The 20,527-nt window shown below is 40.2% G+C and overlaps 1 protein-coding gene across 2 annotated transcripts in view; it reads right to left on the bottom strand.

Annotated features, from left to right (window-relative positions):
• Window positions 1-20,527, bottom strand: part of LOC143773326 (contactin-associated protein-like 5) — a 484,664-nt gene that overhangs the window by 153,497 nt on the left and 310,640 nt on the right. For both annotated transcript variants that reach the window (XM_077260812.1, XM_077260804.1), the window contains exon 13: window positions 122-322. In XM_077260812.1, the coding sequence (XP_077116927.1) occupies window positions 122-322 (201 nt within the window). The remainder of the gene's footprint in view (window positions 1-121; window positions 323-20,527) is intronic.

The following is a 20,527-nucleotide window of genomic DNA, read 5'->3' as shown; positions in this document are numbered from 1 at the left end:
ACTAATAATATTGAAGCAGCCAACTTTTTTACATTTTCACACAGAGCTGCCTGGGGAAAGCTGATAATCAGGTTAAATACAGGACCATGAAATTATGATAATAAGTAGGTGTGTTACTTACTTGGAGAATTCAGCAAGCGAGAATGTTTACAGTAATAAACCACTTCTTGCTCACAGTACTCCGCATTGTTGATCATGGCTTCCAGCTGATCCTCTCCGGTGCTGTAGTTTAATGACATGGAATACACTCTTCCAGAAAGTGATCGGGGTGCTGGTGTCACTTCCGTAATGTTGTGCTGAACAATCGTCCAGGTTTTCTCCTCTGTTGGAAACATTTAATTTAGTTTGTATTGCATTTAATGAGTTTATTTTAATATAGAATATATCTAACATTGCATAATGTTGCACTTGAACAAGTGCAAGGCTCAAAGGTGATTAGGAAAACTGCTCTGGAAACTGCCAATGGTGGAAGCTGAGGGAATGTGATTTTGCAGGATTGATAACAACAGCTCCAGGTCAGAGACTGACACAGAAGGGCAGGGAGTTGAAGAGCTGTCAAACTGCTGTATAGAAATCCATAGGCTGGAATGAGATGGTTAACGCTTCACCTGGAATGTAACAGGACATACTCAGCTAGGCTCTGATGGCCAATCTTATTGGAAGCAACCTGTACACTGTGTAAGATAAAAGCTTTAAAGCAGAACAACAGCAGATAAAAAAGCTATTTAACTGCAAACGTGATTATTTCCATGCTGTATAATTGACTAAAACAATTTAATATAAAAAATAACACTTTGAGATTAGGACAGATAACCACTTTAAGCATTTTCATTTTATTTTTTTACACATTACTGGAACAACTGGTTTACAAGTAATAAAACTTGCATCTCATTATCTCAGTCAGTGTTTATAGTGTCCTGCTCCTGTGCTGTATAAAAATAGGAAGGAGTCCAAGTAATTTTTTTTTTTAGGATACCCATTTTTAATAACCAGAGTAGACTAAACAAACAGCTGGGGCTGATATTAATAGGCTGAGAAGGTCAGTGGATATTGGCTCCTTCTCAGCATAATAAGAAGAGCTCATTGCTGTCTGCATTCCCTTGTCTGGTTATTAACCCCTTTCTGACAACGGACATAATAGTACTCCGATGTCAGACTCAGTCCCTTTGAATCGCGATCCACGCACGGCTGTTAACTAGTTAAATGCCGCTGTCAAACTTGACAGCGGAATTTAACACGCGCTTCTGGAACATGCATCGGAAATCCTACCCATCGGCACCTGTGTCATATGACCGTGGGTCGCCGATGGGTTGGCATGACAACCAGAGGACTCCAGCAGACTTCTATGCTTGTCACTGAGGGATTGCTATGAGTACCGCTCATAGCAAGTGAGCAATTCTGCTACATATAGACGATCTGATCATCATATGTATGTAGCAGAGACGATCAGGTTATGGCAGCTTCTCGTCTCCCATGGAGACTATTGAAGCATGCCAAAAGTGAAATAAATGCTTTTAAAAATAGTAAAAAAATGTAAAAAAATCTAAAAGATCAAATCGTCCCCCTTCACCCCATTCAAAATGAAACAATAAAAAAAAAATCAAACATACACATGTTTGGTATCACCGGGTTCAGAATTGCCTGATCTATCAATATAAATAATTAACCTGATCGGTAAACTGCATAAAGATAAAAAAAAAAAAAAAAAAGGCAAATTGCCAGAATTACTTTTTTTGGTCGCCGCAACTTTGCATTAAAATGCAATGACGGGCGATTAACAGATCGTATCTGCACCAAAATGGTAAAATGTCAGCTCCGCGTGGAAAAAATAAGCCCTATTTTTCACCACTTAGGCAAAAAAAAAAAAAAAGAACCCAGACATATTTGGTGTCTATGAACTTGTAATGACCTGGTGAATCATAACAGGAGGTCAGTTTTAGCGTTTAGTGAACATAGTAAAAAAAGCCAAACAAAAAACAATTGTGAATTGTACTTTTATTGCAATTTCACCGCAGTTGGAATTTTTTTTCTCATTTACCAGTACACGATATGTTAAAACTAATGGTGTTGTTCAAAAGTAAAACTCGTCCCGCAAAAAACAAGCCCTTATATGGTCATTTTGACCAAATAATTAAAAAAGTTATGGCTCTGGGAAGAAGGGGAGCGAAAAATGAAAAAGCAAAAATTAAAATACCTACGGTGGTTAAGGAGTTAAAAATAAGAAGTATCCCTCGGCATTTATTTATTTATTAACAAATGCAGTAAAATACACATGCAAGACACTGCTCCACTCCTCCACTTGGACCTCCGCCTCCTGGTTCAAATGTATTATTTTTTTTTATTCTATATTATTTTAAGTCATTTTCTTATCCACATTTATTTGCATGGCAATTGTCCTACTCTTACCCCCATTGTGTTTCCTTTTGCTGCGCTAGCCCTTACTGAGACCATTTTATAGTTATTTTACAGCACCAAAGTTTGGGTCCCCATTGGCTTAGGCATCTTTCACACTTCCGTTTTTTTGTGTCCGTCGTAGTGCAGCAAAATGACGGATCGACGAGAGCGAGAGAGAGATTTTTCCCGGACCCAAAAATCCTTCCGGGCATGCTCAGAGGGGAAAAACTGCATCCTTCGCCGGATTCCAGTGTGTGACGGTCAATGACGGATCCTGCGTCCATAGGCTTCCATTCTAGTCAACGACGTATGGCGCAGGATCCGTCGCGACACGTTTTCCCGACGCAGACAAAAAAACGTTACATTGAACGACGGTCAGCCAAAACACGATGGATCCGTCGCACGACGGATGCGACATGTGGCCATCCGTCGCGATCTGTCGCTAATACAAGTCTATGGGAAAAAAATGGATCCTGCGGGCACATTAGCAGGATCCGTTTTTTCCCCAAAACGACGCATTGCAACGGATCTGAAAAGATGGAAGTGTGAAAGAGGCCTTATATGGGGTTCGGGTCTGTTCAAGTACTCAAAATGAACTTTGGACTCCAGTTCGTCTGAACCCAAACTTAAGAGGCACAGCTCATCCCTATTTAGGATTAAGACTCCTAATCTATATCTGTAATCTTCATCCCTTGTGTTTTCTGTGCTCTCATCCTGCAAGGCCTCTAGGTTGCTACACACCTCCGATCTTGCTAGCTGCCCGCTGAGTACCATCTCCTGGATCTTTCTCTAGTTGCAATACCCTGCAGAATACATTGTACTTTGATAATGCCATTAACTCAGCCGTGCTATACATACAGTTATATGAAAAAGTTTGGGCACCCCTATTAATCTTAAGCTTAATGTTTTATAAAAATTGTTTTTTTGCAACAGCTATTTCAGTTTCATATGTCTAATAAATGTTGGACACAGTAATGTTTCTGCCTTGAAATGAGGTTTATTGTACTAACAGAAAATGTGCAATCTGCATTCAAACAAAATTTGACAGGTGCATAAGTATGGGCACCTCACCAGAAAAGTGACATTAATATTTAGTAGATCCTCCTTTTGCAAAAATAACAGCCTCTAGTCGCTTCCTGTAGCTTTTAATGAGTTCCTGGATCCTGGATGAAGGTATTTTTGACCATTCCTCTTTACAAAACAATTCCAGTTCAGTTAAGTTTGATGGTCGCCGAGCATGGACAGCCATCTTCAAATGATCCCACAGATGTTCAATGATATTCAGGTCTGGGGACTGGGATGGCCATTTCAGAACAGTGTAATTGTTCCTCTGCATGAACGTCTGAGTAGATTTGTAGCAGTGTTTTGGATCATTGTCTTGCTGAAAGATCCATCCCCTGCGTAACATCGACTTTGTCACTGATTCATGAACATTATTGTCAAGAATCTGCTGATACTGAGAAGAATCCATGCGTCCCTCAACTTTAACAAGATTCCCGATGCCGGCATTGGCCACACAGCCTCAAAGCATGATGGAACCTCCACCAAATTTTACTGTGGGTAGCAAGTGTTTTTCTTGAAATGCTGTGTTTTTTTGCCGCCATGCATAACGCCTTTTTGTATGACCAAACAACTCAATCTTGGTTTCATCAGTCCACAGGACCTTCTTCCAAAAAGAAATTGGCTTCTCCAAATGTGCTTTTGCATACCTCAGCCGACTCTGTTTGTGGCGTGCTTGCAGAAACGGCTTCTTTCGCATCACTCTCCCATATTTCTCCTTGTGCAAAGTGCGTTGTATAGTTGACCGATGCACAGTGACACCATCTGCAGCAAGTTGATGCTGCAGCTCTCTGGAGGTGGTCTGAGGATTGTCCTTGACTGATCTCACCATTCTTCTTCTCTGCCTTTCTGATGTTTTCCTTGGCCTGCCACTTCTGGCCTTAACAAGAACTGTACATGGGTTCTTCCATTTCCTTACTATGTTCCTCACAGTGGAAATTGACAGGTTAAATCTCTGAGACAGCTTTTTGTATCCTTCCCCTGAACAACTATGTTGAATAATCTTTGTTTTCAGATCATTTGACAGTTGTTTTGAGGAGCCCATGATGCCACTCTTCAGAGGAGATTCAAACAGGAGAACAACTTGCAAGTGGCCACTTTAAGTAGCTTTTCTTATGATTGCATACACCTGCCTATTAAGTTCAAAGCTCAATGAGGTTACAAAACCAAAGAAAGTGCTTTAGTAAGTCAGTAAAAAGTAGGTAGGAGTAATTAAAACAAGAAAATGATAAGGGTGTCCATACTTATGCACCTGTCAAATTTTGTTTGAATGCAGATTGCACATTTTCTGTTAGTACAGTCATGGACAAAAATTTTGAGAATGAGACAAATATTAATTTTTCCAAAGTCTACTGCTTCATTTTTTCTAATGGCAATTTGCATATACTCCTGAATGTCAGAGTGATCAGCTTAACAGCAATTGCTGTACTTGCAAAGTCAATATTTGCCCAGAAAATGAACTTTAATCCCCAAAACACATTTCAACATCATTGCAGTCCTACCTTAAAAGGAGCAGCTAACATCGTTTTAGTGATTGATCCATTAACACAGGTGTTGGTGTTGATGAGGACAGGGCTGGCGATCAATCAGTCATGATTAAGTAAGAATGACATCACTGGACACTTTAAAAGGAGGCTGGTGCTTGGTATCATTGTTTCTCTTCAGTTAACCATGGTTATCTCTAAAGAAACACGTGCAGCCATCATTGCACTGCACAAAAATGGCCTAACAGGGAAGAGTATCGCAGCTACAAAGATTGCACCTCAGTCAACAATCTATCGCATCATCAAGAACTTCAAGGAGAGAGCTTCCATTGTTGTCAAAAAGGCTCCAGGGCGCCCAAGAAAGACCAGCAAGCGCCAGGACCGTATCTTAAAACTGTTTCAGCTGCGGGATCGGACTACCAGCAGTGATGAGCTTGCTCAGGAATGGCAGCAGGCTGGTGTGAGTGCTTCTGCACGCACTGTGAGGCGGAGACTCTTTGAGCAAGGCCTGGTTTCAAGGAGAGCAGCAAAGAAGCCACTTCTCTCCAGAAAAAACATCAGGGACCGACTGATATTCTGCAAAAGGTACAGGGAGTGGACTGCTGAGGACTGGGGCAAAGTCATTTTCTCTGATGAATCCCCTTTTCGATTGTTTGGGACATCTGGAAAACAGCTTATTCGGAGAAGAAGAGGTGAGCGCTACCACCAGTCTTGTCTCATGCCAACTGTAAAGCATCCTGAAACCATTCATGTGTGGGGTTGCTTCTCAGCCAAGGGAATCAGCTCCCTCACAGTCTTGCCTAAAAACACAGCCATGAATAAAGAATGGTACCAGAATGTCCTCCAAGAGCAACTTCTCCCAACCGTCCAAGAGCAGTTTGGCGCCCAACAATGCCTTTTCCAGCATGATGGAGCACCTTGCCATAAAGCAAAGGTGATAACTAAATGACTCATTGAATAAAACAGAGATTTTGGGTCCATTGCCTGGAAACTCCCCAGATCTTAATCCCATTGAGAACTTGTGGTCAATCATCAAGAGACGGGTGGACAAACAAAAACCAACAAATCCTGGCAAAATGCAAGCATTGATTATACAAGAATGGACTGCCATCAGTCAGGATTTGGTCCAGAAGTTGATTGAGAGCATGCCAAGGAGAATTGCAGAGGTCTTGAAGAAGAAGGGTCAACACTGCAAATATTGACTTGCTGCATTAACTCATTCTAACTGTCAATATAACCTATTGGTACTCATAATATGATTGCAATTATATTTCTGTATGTGATATAAACATCAGACAAACACTAATAAAAACCAGAGGGCAGCAGATCATGTGAAAATATAATTTTGGTGTCATTCTCAAAACTTTTGGCCATGACTGTACAATAAACCTCATTTCAAGGCAGAAGCATTACTGTGTCCAACAGTTATTAGATATATGAAAGTGAAATAGCTGTTGCAAAAAAAACAATTTTTATAAAACATTAAGCTTAAGATTAATAGGGGTGCCAAAACTTTTTCATATAACTATATGTCCTCCTGTGCTTTCCAGTGTGTTAGATCCTTGATTTCCATGTGCTTTTGTCCCTGCTGCACCAAAACCTAGGGTCCGTGTGCCCACCCAGGCCTCAGTCTTCATGGATCCATCTAACAAGGGGAGCCAACCATCATTAGCTGGAAAATTATGAGTCTTTAGTAAAAAAAAAACTTTGGTAGATACAGCTGACCCCATCTAATGTATGTATGTATGTTGTTCGATCTGGTTCTTGACCAGTCCACTCCTGTGTGCACTGATAATGCTTGTGAAGTGCCAAGTGTCTTGGAAGTGCCGACAGAAAGTTTCCAATCCAGTACAGCGGATTAAAAGAAAAAAAAAAGCTAACGCATTTCAGATCTGTCTTTCTTTTGGCTGACTTGAAACGCATCAGATTTTTTTCTTTGAATCCGCTGTACTGAATTGGAAACTTTCTATCGGCACTTCAAACAAAGACGCTTGGTACTTCACAAGCATTATCAGGTGCTTTAGTCCATCTATGCTTTTAATGGGGTCACAATAAAGATTGTTTCTTTACATTCACTGTGCTTGATTGAAATTTTTCTTTTGTCACTAGCAAATATTCAATCATCTCTATTTGCGACCAATATTATATAACGCTCTTGATTATTTACAAGAGTGTTGTTGTTTTGCTAGGAATATAAGTTTTACAGCAAAAAAAATACTTATGTGAATAACGTCTTAAGGAAGGAACATTCAGTTGTCTTTATCTCAATTTCTGGATTGTGACATTCATATCATGGACCCAGATTGTCCGCTGCGGAGTTTTCTTCCTAATTGCACAGATAGAGCGGTGTAGATTCTGCCTCTATATGTACGGAAAGGAATGTACCTGTCACAATACGCTCCCCGGAACGAGCGAGCACAGGAAAGCTCATTGTTATGATGCTGCAATCTGTTCCATCTCAGTTAGTATTAACCAAATCTATCATTAGGATTTTATCCCTACAGTGGAAAAGCATGTCTGCCTGGGAAAATCAGCCACACTGAAACCTCGGCTGACAGCCCCAGATGGAACCTTCTCCTTCTCAAGAAGTATGGAGGTTTCTTCTTCTTTTCTTCTTAAAGAAAATAGAGGAGTAAAAGATATGTTGAGCAGAAATGATTATAAATGACATTTCTACAGCTCGTTGCTTATTTGTAAAGTCACAGGAGGAATTGTATGTCCAGTATGAATAAAGTCAGCTCCGTAGCTATGGCCACAATTAGACACCACTATATTCATTATTTAGTATATTCCAGGTTCGCCTAAAGGGAATCATTTATCAGGTTTTTTACTAGTCTATCTAAGAGCAGCATATTGTGTGGGTACAGATACCCTAATTCCACAAAGTGTCACTAACTGGGCTGCTTGCTGTAGTTTTGATAAAATCACTGTTCTATCTGCTGCAGATTTAGCCGTTCCCCGAACGCTCAGCTGTGTATAACCCCGCCCACACAACTGATTGGCAGCTTTGGGTGTGCACTGTGCATAGGCAGAAAGCTGCTAATCAGTGATGGGGTGGCATTATATGCAGCCAATGAGTATGGAGGACTAGCAGCAGTTTTACTAACCCTGTAGTGATTATCTTCTGCTGATTTGTTTTATCAAAATAACCACAAGCAACCCATTAAGTATCATACTGGTGCAATCAGGGTCTCTGTTTCTATAAAATGCTGTTCTCGAATTAGGTGGCAAAATCCTGATGACAGATTTCCTTTGATTAACATGTAACACCAAAACCTGCTTAGCCTCCACTCACTTGGCTCACAAGGCAGCAGATACTTCTAGAGCTCTGTGTGTCAGGCCCACGAGATGATTATTCCGAATGGTCTTGCCCCGATATACTAGTCATGCTCTTCCGCCTTGTAACTATACCCTTGTGCAGGGTACTGAACAGTCTAAACCAAACCATGCACAGACTTCACCATTAGACCTCTTTAATATATCCAATGTTCTCATACAATTGCTATCCATGGTTTTCGCAGATAGCACTGTGATAGTCTTTGGGGCCTTTCACATGACTGTGATTTCTCATGATTTCTCATGATTTCTCATGAACCAAGCGGTCTGTGGAAAATCTTAAAAAACATGTCCAATTTTTGATCCAAGCATCGGATTGAAATCAGCAAAGCCAGTCTATGGGTCTATAAAAAATATCTGACAGCACTCAGAAATGGAATTTTTTCATGAAGGGTCGCATAAAAATTGGAGAAACTTATTTCCTCCATTTACAAAAAATCTGTCAATTTTTCACATACGTGACAAAAACTGTCATCTGAATGAGGTCAACAGTGAAGTCAAGTGCCTGTTACAGGTTCTGCAGGTTCTAAATCCGGCAGCTGTCAATTTGGTATCCTCTCATGGTTTTCTCATTAAAAAAAGTAAATTTCCAAGCTTGTAATCCCAGATGGAGTTCAGCAACAGTGTTTGAGAGAAGTGATCCTGTGCACGTTACAGCACAGTTCACACACAGCAGCATTATAAGAAGAACAGCTAACCTCAGTCACTTATGGGTGTAACTTTCTCTGGAGGTTCTCTGCACAGGAGATACGTGACATGCAAGTAGTGATCATAGAGAACATTTCACTGTCTACCTATTGAAGACTACAGCAGTGTGCCTAACTCCAGCTATGGGGTCTAAGGGGACAAGGTCTCTCGTTGTTGAAAGTGAAATGACTGACATGTCATTGTAAGGAGACTTATAGGCCATGCAATGCTGTTCTTTGCCAGAAATAGCTGATAATACATAACAGTAAATTGTAGTTTAAATAAGATATACTGTAATATTAGCTGTGTCCGCATATCTATCTAAAGTCAATATTAATTGGCTATAGTTCAAGGTCATTGAATAAAACCTTTCCTTCAAAGGGAACCTGTGCATTTTTTCATATGGAAGTATTGATATGGCCCCAATAAAAATTATACCTTATTTATGTAGAGCTCTGATGTGAAAGTCATGACAAATCAAATGTAGAAGCCATATGTAAATCCGCTTGGAGGTGCACTGGCGGCGTGTCAAAACACTTAAAAGTAGAAGTCCAAGTGCATTAACACACCTCTAGCTCACTTCCAGCCTGATTTCCATACAGTGGGGAACATAAGTATTGGATCACCTACAAACCAGCAGGAATTCTGGCTCTCACATACCTGTTAGAGTTTTCTTTAAGAAGCCCTCCTATTGTGCACTCATTACCTGTATTAATTGCACCTGTTTTAACTCATTATCTGTATAAAAGACATTTGTCCACACAATCAATCACACTTCAACCTGTCCACCATGGCCAAGACCAAAGAGATGTCTAAGGACACCAGGGACAAAAGTGTAGACCTGCAGAAAGCTGGGATGGGCTAAAGAACAATAGGCAAGCAGCTTGGTGAGAAGACAACAACTGTTGATGCAATAATTGGAAAATGGAAGAAACACAAGATGACTGTCAAACTTCCTTGGTCTGGGGCTCCATGCAAGATATCGCATTGTAGGTTAAGGATGATTCTGAAAAAAAACCAGGAATCAGCCAAGAACTATGTGGGAGGACCTGGTCAATGACCGGAAGAAAGCTGAGACCACAGTCTCAAACATAACCGTTAACACACTACACAGTCAAGGATTAAAATCCTGCACGGTACACAAAGTCCAACTGCTCACGACAGCACATGTCCAATCCAATTTGAAGTTCACTAATGACCATCTGGATAATACAAAGGAGAAGGAGAAGTTTTTGGCATAAACTCCACATGCCCTCTTTGGAGGAAGAAGGATGAGTACAACCCCAAGAAGACCATCTCAACTGTGAAGCATGGTGGGGGAAACATCATGCTTTGGAGGTGCTTTTCTGTAAAGGTGACAAGAAGACTGCACCGTATTGCAGTGAGGATGGATGGGGTCATGTATGGTGAGATTTTGGCCAACAACCTCCTAGAGCATTAAGGATGGGACGTGGCTGTGTCTTTCAGCATTACAATGAACCGAAACACACAGCCAATGAAACTAAAGTGTAGCTCCCATAAGAAGAATTTCAATGTTCTGGAGTGGCCTAACTGGTCTCCAGACCTGAACCCAATAGAAAATCTCTGGAGGAAGCTGAAACTCAATGTTGACCAGCGACAGCCCCGAAATCTGAAAGATCCAGAGAAGATCTGTATGGAGGAGTGGGCCAAAATCCCTGATGCAGTGTGTGCAAACTTAGCCAGGAACTACAGGAAACATCTGGCCTCTGTAATTACAGCCAATGGTTTCTGTACCAAATATTAAGTTCTGTTTTTCTATTGTATCAAACACTTAGTTCATGCAATAAAATGCAAAATAATTATGTAAAACTCATACAATGTGATTTTCTGGATCTTTTTTAGATTCTGTCTCTCACAAGTGAAGTGTATCTCCGATAAAAATTACAGACCTCTCCATTCTTTGTAGGAGGGAAAACGTGAAAAATCAGCAGTGTATCAAATACTTATTTTCCCCACTGTATGTTTTCTGCACCAGATTTTTTATGACTGGCACATTGGGGCTCTATAAAAAAAGGTATTGTTTTCAAAGGAGGATAATCATCTACACAGTCATACCACAACTTCCATATGTAAAAACGTGCTGGCATTTTCTCTTTAAAAGAATGGGTACACAATAAAGGGCTTATTTGGAAATTCAAATGTACTGACTAGCCAGCTTCCATGGCGCCTATAATTTCCCAGTGGCTACTTCTCTGTGTGGTCTTGTTCCAGGCTATGTGCTGTCATGTCAGGATTCCTTCATTAATCGCTCTGCTAAAGCTTCTCCGTTACGATGCAACTTTGGGCTCTTCAAGATGCAGCAAAGAAAACAATTACTTCCTAAAGAGCCATCTGGGCTTTTGGTGAGAAGGATGACCCACGTTATAAAATAATGTACGTAAGAAATCAATCCAAAAGCTCCAGCAGCTGCTCCCAAGTGCCACTAATAAAATGCTACAGTGCTATGAAGGCTGCAGATGGAGACTGTGACAATATGTGATAAAAAGGATCTAAGTGACAAGAGAAAGAAATGTAAATCTGCTTCTGAAACACATTTTGATTTAGTTCCATGGCACTCCTGAGAACAAACTGCTTCTTAAATGTTGTGACAACGACGCAGAGCTGCAGCTTGTATTACTCTGTCATATAACTCTAAAATTGAGCATTTATAAACTCAACTTAAAGGGGTATTCCCATCTCCAAGATCCTATCCCAATATGTAGTGGGGGTAATAATAAAAATATTAGCAAATACCTCCAATTAGAAATGTAGTATATTTCTTCTGATTTGTTATGTCTCTTTCCTCATGGGCAGGCATTGCAGGACCATAGTTATCTATGGTTATGACCACTAGCACCTAGCTAACTATATCAGTGGTCGTAACCATGGATACCTAAGGTCCTGGAATGCCTGCACATGAGAAAAGAGACATAGCAAATTAGAAAAACTATATTACATTTCCAATTGGAGGTATTTGCTAATATTATTATTATACCTAATACATATTGGGATAGGATCTTGAAGATGGGAATACCCTTTTAGAGGGAATCCATCAGCAGTTTTTTGACATGTAATCTGAGAGCAGCAGCATGTGGGGACTAAGACCCTGTGTCATGGCACTGTTGCAGGATATCCTAGGGCTACGGGCTCCTTCCCTATCCCTAAAGATAAGGGCGTCCTAGCCATCCCTGCTGCCCGGATTACTTCTGAAGGTGAAGATGTCTTGCTGAGCTCCTAAATCAGCACTTATCTGCCCTTATATGTCTTATCCTCAACTAAGGGGAATCGGGAGTTATAGTGTATAAGAATACACAAACTAGACTAACAAGAGAAGATGTACAGGGATAAATAAAATAAATAAAATAAATATAAATTTTATAAATAAAATTAAAAATTACCAATCATATAAATATGCACCCACAGTGTGGAACACCTGGAAATAAAGATAGGAGAGGATGAGGATATGAAAACAGACAAATCACCAAGAAACAGTCTTCTGAGCAACACTCCAAACTCCTCCTCAAAAAAACAATTTGAACTCCAGAACTAGGCAGTATAAAACTCACACTGGCTCTGGGAACTCTCAACTGAACAGATTAACCCCTGCGCTGCTAGCAGAAAACTGCGCTGTTTAATATGATGGTTAAGTTCTTCTAATCAGTGCAAGAGTATGCAAAATCAGACAACATCGTCTACTGGCCCCTCTCTGTCCTGATTAACCAGTGACAACCCAAATGCAGGGGAATGTCACTTACTAAGCTGTGCTTTGCTGTTTAAATAAAATCAGTGTGTTATCAGCAATAGATTATCATAACAGGAATAAGTGTATCATGCCTCCTAGTCCTCCTACTCTGTATAACCCCACCCCCAGCACTGATTGGCAGCTGGCTTACAGTGCACAGTGTACACAGAATACTGACAATTAGAGGTGTGAGTAGGGCTACACATGGCTCAGCATTCAGAGATCTGTTAGATCTACAGCACAGGTAACAGTGATTGTATCTCAACTGCTGCACCCAGTAAACTAAGTGATACATCTTTGCAAATAGGGTCTCTGCCCCTACAGCATACTGCAGTCAGATTACATAGCAAAAACCTTCCAACAGATTACCTTAACCCCTTCACCCCCGGAGCTTTTTCCGTTTTTTTTCGTTTTCGTTTTTCGCTCCCCTCCTTCCCAGAGCCATAACTTTTTTATTTTTCCGTCAATATGGCCATGTGAGGGCTTTTTTTTGTGGGACGAGATGTACTTTTGAACGATACCATTGGTTTTACCATGCCATGTAACGGAAAACTGGAAAAAAATTCCAAGTGTGATGAAATTGCAAAATAAGTGCAATCTCACACTTGTTTTTTGCTTGGCTTTTTTGTTAGGTTCACCAAATACTAAAACTAACCTGCTACTATGATTCTCCAGGTCATTACGAGTTCATAGACACCTAACATGTCTAGGTTATTTTTTATCTAAGTGGTGAAAAAAAATTCCAAATTTTGCTAAAGAAAAAAAAAAATTGCACGATTTTCCGATACCCGTAGCGTCTCCAATTTTCGTGATCTGGGGTCAGGTGAGGGCTTATTTTTTGCATGCCAAGCTGGCGTTTTTAATGATATGATTTTGGTGTAGATACGTTCTTTTGATCGCCCGTTATTGCATTTTAATGCAAAGTTGGGGCGACCAGAAAAACATAATTTTGGCGTTTTGATTTTTTTTCTTGCTACGCCATTTAGCAGTCAGGTTAATCCTTTGTTTTTATTGATAGATCGGGGGATTCTGAATGTGGCGATACCAAATATGTGTATGTTTGATTTTTTTTTTATTGTTTTATTTTAATTGGGGCGAAAGGGGGGTGATTTGAACTTTTATATATATATTTTTTTAATATTTTTAAACACTTTTTTTTTTTAAATTTTGGCATGCTTCAATAGCCTTAATAGGAGGCTAGAAGCATGCACAACTCGATCGCCTCTGCTACATAGAGGTGAAGTACAGATCACCTCTATGTAGCAGAAATCCAGGTGTACTTTGAGCGCCGACCACAGGGTGGCGCTCAAAGCAATCGGCCATCAACAACCATAGAGGTCTCAAGGAGACCTCTGGTTGTTATGGCAATGCACCGCTGACCCCTGATCATGTGACGGGGGTCAGCGGTGCGAGCACTTCCGGCCGTGCGGCCGGGAGCGCTAGTTAAATGCCGCTGTCAGTGCTTGACGGCGGCATTTAACTAGTTAATGGGCACGGGCGGATCGCGATTCCACTCGCGCTCATTGCGCGCACATGTCAGCTGTACAAAACAGCTGACATGTCGCGGCTTTGAGGTGGGTTCACCGCCGGAGCCCACCTCAAAGCAGGGGATCTGCCAGCTGAAGTACTATTCCGTCAGCTGGCAGAAAGTGGTTAAAGGCCCCCATACACATTAATCTAAAGATAGCCAGACCATACAGCACCAGTGCGATTGTCCAACAGTTTACTGTGTATGAAGACCTCTCGACTTGCCCCCAACAGGTGATGTTGAGGGGAGAGTAGGATAGCTATGTTGGAATTCTAAACAATTATTTCACCGCCAGCTAAATTTGTATGACTGATCAATCAGCTAATATTAGATCTGGTGACAGCGGATCTGTTCAACGTATAGCTGCCACTGCAAAGTCCAGCAGATCTAATCCTATTCAAGATTATTTAGCTTGATTTATCTCCTTTATGTGTCATTTTTGTACTACATGGCAAATGTCGACGGCTGCAATATTTGATTCTACCACTAGGTATCAGTCTTGTATTGCACTACACATACCCAAAAGAAAGTGCGCTATTCATGGCGTTGCTCAAACATGGTTTCTTTCTTAACAGCACTCAATGTGATCAGGAGTGGTATTGCAAATAAAACATAAAATGAAGCCACACTACTTGAAAATGTTTCATAATCTATGAATGCCTATTACTTTATTAATGTGCTCTCTAGTTGATTTCCAATTTACGTGGAAGTTGCATTGCAATGACTTACCTAGAGATTTATGTCTCATGGTATAAAAAATTATCAATGTCATTTCAAGGACGTACTAACCATAGTGACAGTTTTTAGGATTAACCATGACAGTAGTGACTTGCTTCCTGTACTATCCGGATTAGATCATGAAGGGCTTTCTCATATGTACAAGACCAGTGATATTCTCCCTGCAGCCACATATTAATACTTAAATGAATCCATCATCGCTGCTATTCAGCAACTTAATGATTTCCACTTCAATGTAGATTTCTACCCTCCTCCATTATGAGTAGCTGAATTTCCCAGAGGTTCTAACTGGATCCATTTACAAAATCCTCAAGAGGGAAAATAAAAAGCAACCGGATTATAGCTGAAGAGTAAGTCTAAGGTTAATAGCTGCTGGAGAAAAGACGCGGGAACCAACCAGGAAGGGAGAAACTCAAGAGACATGATAAGAAATTAGCATGAATTAGCATAAAATAATCAAATAAAGTTAGATTTAATACATTAGCAATTTAAAATATGTCAAATTACATAATATAAATTACGAGCGTAGGTGAGAGATGTTCAGTAATATACAGTAAAAAACAGGATGAAAAAAATGGAGAGAGCTAAATAAATTCACTGCTTGATCATATGTAAACCTACAGTACTAATATTAGTGAGTACAACCATCAGCACTATGTGTGTAAACTCTAGGGCATACATCCACTACTGTGAGGTTACAGAAAAAGACAGTGCCATAAATCTCCTCCCACCTCAACCCCTAATATAACTTCAGACTGATAGATGTCAGATTGACCACCATTTGATTCCATGTCTCCTGTCCCACTGGAGAATCACTTTGTATTTTATTAGCCAGAACATATCCTCCAAGTCCTCCACAGTACTACAAACAGTTATCTACTCCATACCTCCCAACCATCTCACATCAAATGGTTCAGCTGTCCCGGGAGGTCGGGCAAAGTCCCGACTCCAACCTCACCCATGTTCTCAAAATGCAGATATAAAACTTTAGCAAGAAGCTGACTTATCCTTGTTTCACAAAGACTTTTAGGTCACTTGACCTTAGAATGTGACCTACAGTTATGCCCAAAAGATTACATACCCCGGCATCATTTTTGCTTTCTTGGCCTTTTTTCAGAGAATATGAATGATAACATCAAAACTTTTTCTCCACTCATGGTTAGTGGTTGGGTGAAACCATTTATTGTCAAACTACTGAGTTTTCTCTTATTTACATCAGAATGACAACCCAAAACATCCAAATGACCCTGATCAAAAGTTCACATACTCTGGTGATTTTGGCCTGGTAACATGCACAGAAGTTGACACAAATGAGTTTGAATGGCTACTAAAGCTAACATCCTTACCTGTGACCTATTTGCTTGTAAACAGTGTGTGTGCATAAAAGCTGGGTGAGTTTCTGGGATCCAGACAGACTCTTGCATCTTTCATCCAGCCACTGACGTTTCTGGATTGTGAGTCATGGGGAAAGCAAAAGAATTGTCAACTGATTCACGGGAAAAGATAGTTGAACTGTATAAGACAGGAAATGGATACAAAAAGATATCCAAGGAATTGATAATGCCAGTCAGCAGCATTCAAACTGTGATTAACAAATTGAAAATCAGGGGTTCTGTAAAAACAAAAAAACACTGTCAGGTAGCCCAACAAAAATGTCACCTACAACTGCCAGGAAAATTGTTCCAACGTTCCAACATGACAACGATCCAAAAACATTAGGCCACATCAACCTGTCATTGGCTACAGCAGATCAAAGTGAAGGTTCTGGAGTGGCCATCTCAGTCTCCTGATCTCAATATCATTGAGCCACTCTGGGGAGATCTCAAGCGTGCAGTTCATGCTAAACAGCCCAGGAATTTACAGGAACTGGAGACTTTTTGCCAAGAAGAGTGGGCAGCTTTAACATCTGAGAAAATAAAGAACCTCATCCACAACTACCACAAAAGACTACAAGCTGTCATTCATGTTAGAAGGGTCAATATAAGGTATTAAGAAATGGGGTATGTGAACTTTTGCTCAGGGTTATTTGGATGTTTTGGGTTGTCATTCTGATTTAAAAAGAGACAACACAATAGTTTGACAATAAATGGCTTCACTCAACACTAACCATGAGTGGAGAAAAAGTTTTGGTGTTTTCATATTCTCTAAATGAAGGCCAAGAAAGCAAACATTCTGCCGAGACATGTAAACTTTTGAACACAACTGTAAAACTGTAGGACTTGGTAGGTTTTCAGGCAAGTATAATGCTTGCTCGGGGCCATCATACTGGCAAATTATGAAACAAATAATCTGGCTAAGAAGATCTAGGGCTGTGGATCAGTGAGGAACCTACATTAAACAAGAATGGGGTAACATTCTTCTGCCAAAACTTCAGCAATCGGTCTCCTATGTTCTGATGTAAATAAAATAAGGCCCTAAGAGATTTCCAAATATCTGTGTATTTGTTCTCTTTTCATTTTACACAGTGTCACAACTGTTTTGGAATTTTGGTTCTTTGTATGTGTGTGACTGTGTGTGTATATATTTACAGTGGGGAAAAAAGTAGCCAGCCACCAAATGTGCAAGTTCTCCCACTTAAAAAGATGAAAGAGGCCTGTAATTGACATCATAGGTAGACCACAACTATGAGAGTCAAAATGAGAAAACAAATCCAGAAAATCACCTTGTCTGATTTTGCTAGATTTATTTTGCAAAATATGGTGGAAAATAAGTATTTGGTCACCTAAAAACATGCAATATTTCTGGCTCTCACAGACCTGTAACTTCTTCTTTAAGAGGCTCCTCTGTCCTCCATTCATTACCTGTAGTAATGGCACCTGTTTGAACTTGGTATCAGTATAAAATACACATGTCCACAGCCTCAAACAGTCACAATCCAAACTCCACTATGGTGAAGACCAAAAAGCTGTCGAAGGACACCAGAAACAAAATTGTAGCCCTGCATCAGGCTGGGAAGAATGAATCTGCAAAAGGCAAGCAGCTTGGTATAATGAAATCAACTGTGGGAGCAAAAATAAGAAAATGGAAGACATACAAGACCACTGATAATCTCCCTCAATCTGGGGCTCCAAGCAAGATCTCACCCCATGGAGTCAAATGATCACAAGAAAGGTGAGCAAAACTCCCAGAACCACACAGGGGGACCTAGTGAATGACCTGCATAGAGCTGGGGCCACCATAACAAAGGCTACCATCAGTAACACACTATGCCGCCAGGGACTCAGCTCCAGCTCCTGCAGTGCCAGACGTATCCCCCTGCTTAAGCCTGTACATATCCGGGCCGGTCTGAAGTTTGCTAGAGAGCATTTGGATTATCCAGAAGAGTATTGGGAGAATGTTTTATGGCCTGATGAAACCAAAATCTTTCTGAGGATAGATGAGACCAAGATAGAGCTTTTTGGTAAAACACATCATTCTACTGTTTACCGAAAATGGAATGAGAACTACAAAGAAAAGAACACTGTACCTACACTCAAATATGGTGGAGGTTCAAAAATATTTTGACCTTGTTTTGCTGCCTCTGGAACAGGGTACCTAGACTGTGTGCAAGACATCATGGAATCTGAAGATTACCAAAGGATTTTGGGTTGCAATGTAGTTTCCAGAGTGAGAAAGCTGGACTTACGTCCTAGGTCAAGGACCATCTTGCAGGACAAAGACCACAAACATACACCAGAAATGGATGGAAACAAAGTGCTGTGGCTTTGAAATTCTACCACATCCCCCTTATTCACCTGACCTTGTACCATCAGACTTCCACCTCTTTCCAACAATGAAGTTATTTTTGAAGGGCAAGCATTTTCAAGATGACGAGACTGATTTCCAAAGTTACAACGTGGCTTTTGGAGCAACCTGTCAACTTCTACAAGTGAGGTGTATGTAGTTGTTTAAAGAGATGGGAGAAGTGTGTGTACCTAGGTGGCATCTATGTAGAGAAGGACTAATTACTGTGCCAAGTTTCATTGCTCTCAGTCCACAGGGTGGGTCATTTATATGGATACACCTAAATAAAATGGGAATGGTTGGTGATATCAACTTCCTGTTTGTGGCACATTAGTATATGGGAGGGGGAAAACTTTTCAAGATGGGTGGTCACCATGACGGCCATTTTGAAGTTGGCCATTTTGGATCCAACTTTATTTTTTCCAATGGGAAGAGGGTCTTGTGACACATCAAACTTATTGAGAATTTCACAAGAGAAACAATGGTGTGCTTGGTTTTAATGTAACTTTATTCTTTCATGAGTTATTTACAAGTTTAAGACCACTTATAAAATGTGTTCAAAGTGCTGCCCATTGTGTTGGATTGTCAATGCAACCCTCTTCTCCCACTCTTGACACACTGATAGCAATAACGTAGAAGAAATGCTAGCACAGGCTTCCAGTATCCATTGTTTCAGATGCTGCACTTCTTGTATCTTCACAGCATAAACAATTGCCTTCAGATGACCCCAAATATAAAAGTCTAAGGGGGTCATATTGGGAGACTTTGGTGGCCATTCAACTGGCCCATGACGACCAATCCACTTTCCAGGAAACTTTTCATGTAGGAATGCTCGAACCTGACACCCATAATGTAGTGGTGCACCACCTTGGGTGTCAGGTCCGAGCATATATATATATATATATATATATATATATATATATATATATATATATATATATATATATATATATATATATACACACACATACATAAATTTAGATATTAGTTGATTTCTGCTATAAATTATAAAATTATAACATACTTCATCTGGGCGTCATGGTCTCTAAAAAAATCCACCTAGTACATACCGCACAACAACCAAATGAAACAGCTGACACCAAATCAAAGCCTGGCTTTAACATTATGTAATTAACGAAACAATAAACTTTCAGAATATATCAGATCGCTGCTACATGCACAGTGTAGAACCATGTGTCTATCAGTAGCTCCTTCATACTGACACTAGCCAAAGACTAGACACAGAGTATAAAACGAAGAGATCCCATCATCGGGGAACTATAGTAGGAATCACCGCAGTCACCAGCACTAGCAATAACCATCATGTACATTTCTTTTCTAACCTCCATCATGGTGTTATTCTAACAGGGCGATCTGATTCATACTGTAAGGTCTCAGTTTTATAAATATTATATGATACTTACTCCTACATCATCTGCAAGGAGCAGAAAGTGACCGAATGATAAATTCTAAAGATGATTGAAAAGAATTCTATAAAAACTGGAAAACTGCTAAGACTGTGAAAACAGCAATGAAACACAGCAGACAAACTCAGTTATTACATCTAGGAGGGTCTGTAATATTTTATAAACATCGATACAAGAGCCTGAAATGCAATACAAATACACCATTAAGAACTCTCTTCAGCATGAAGAAGAATAACTAGTCCTGGCAGTGATGTTATGGCCCCACAAAGCCCTGATCTCAACATAATCAAGACTGTGTGTTATTACATGAAGAGCTTTACACAAAGGATTTACACAAGCAAAATCCACAAAAGATATGTGGTTAGATCTCCAAGAACTGCCGAGTTCCCTCAAAAACTGTGCACAAGTG

This window comes from Ranitomeya variabilis, chromosome 1, assembly GCF_051348905.1.
Source record: "Ranitomeya variabilis isolate aRanVar5 chromosome 1, aRanVar5.hap1, whole genome shotgun sequence".
NCBI lineage: Eukaryota > Metazoa > Chordata > Amphibia > Anura > Dendrobatidae > Ranitomeya > Ranitomeya variabilis.
The sequence above is the reverse complement of the archived record's forward strand: the minus strand, read 5'-3'. Positions and strand labels throughout refer to the sequence as shown.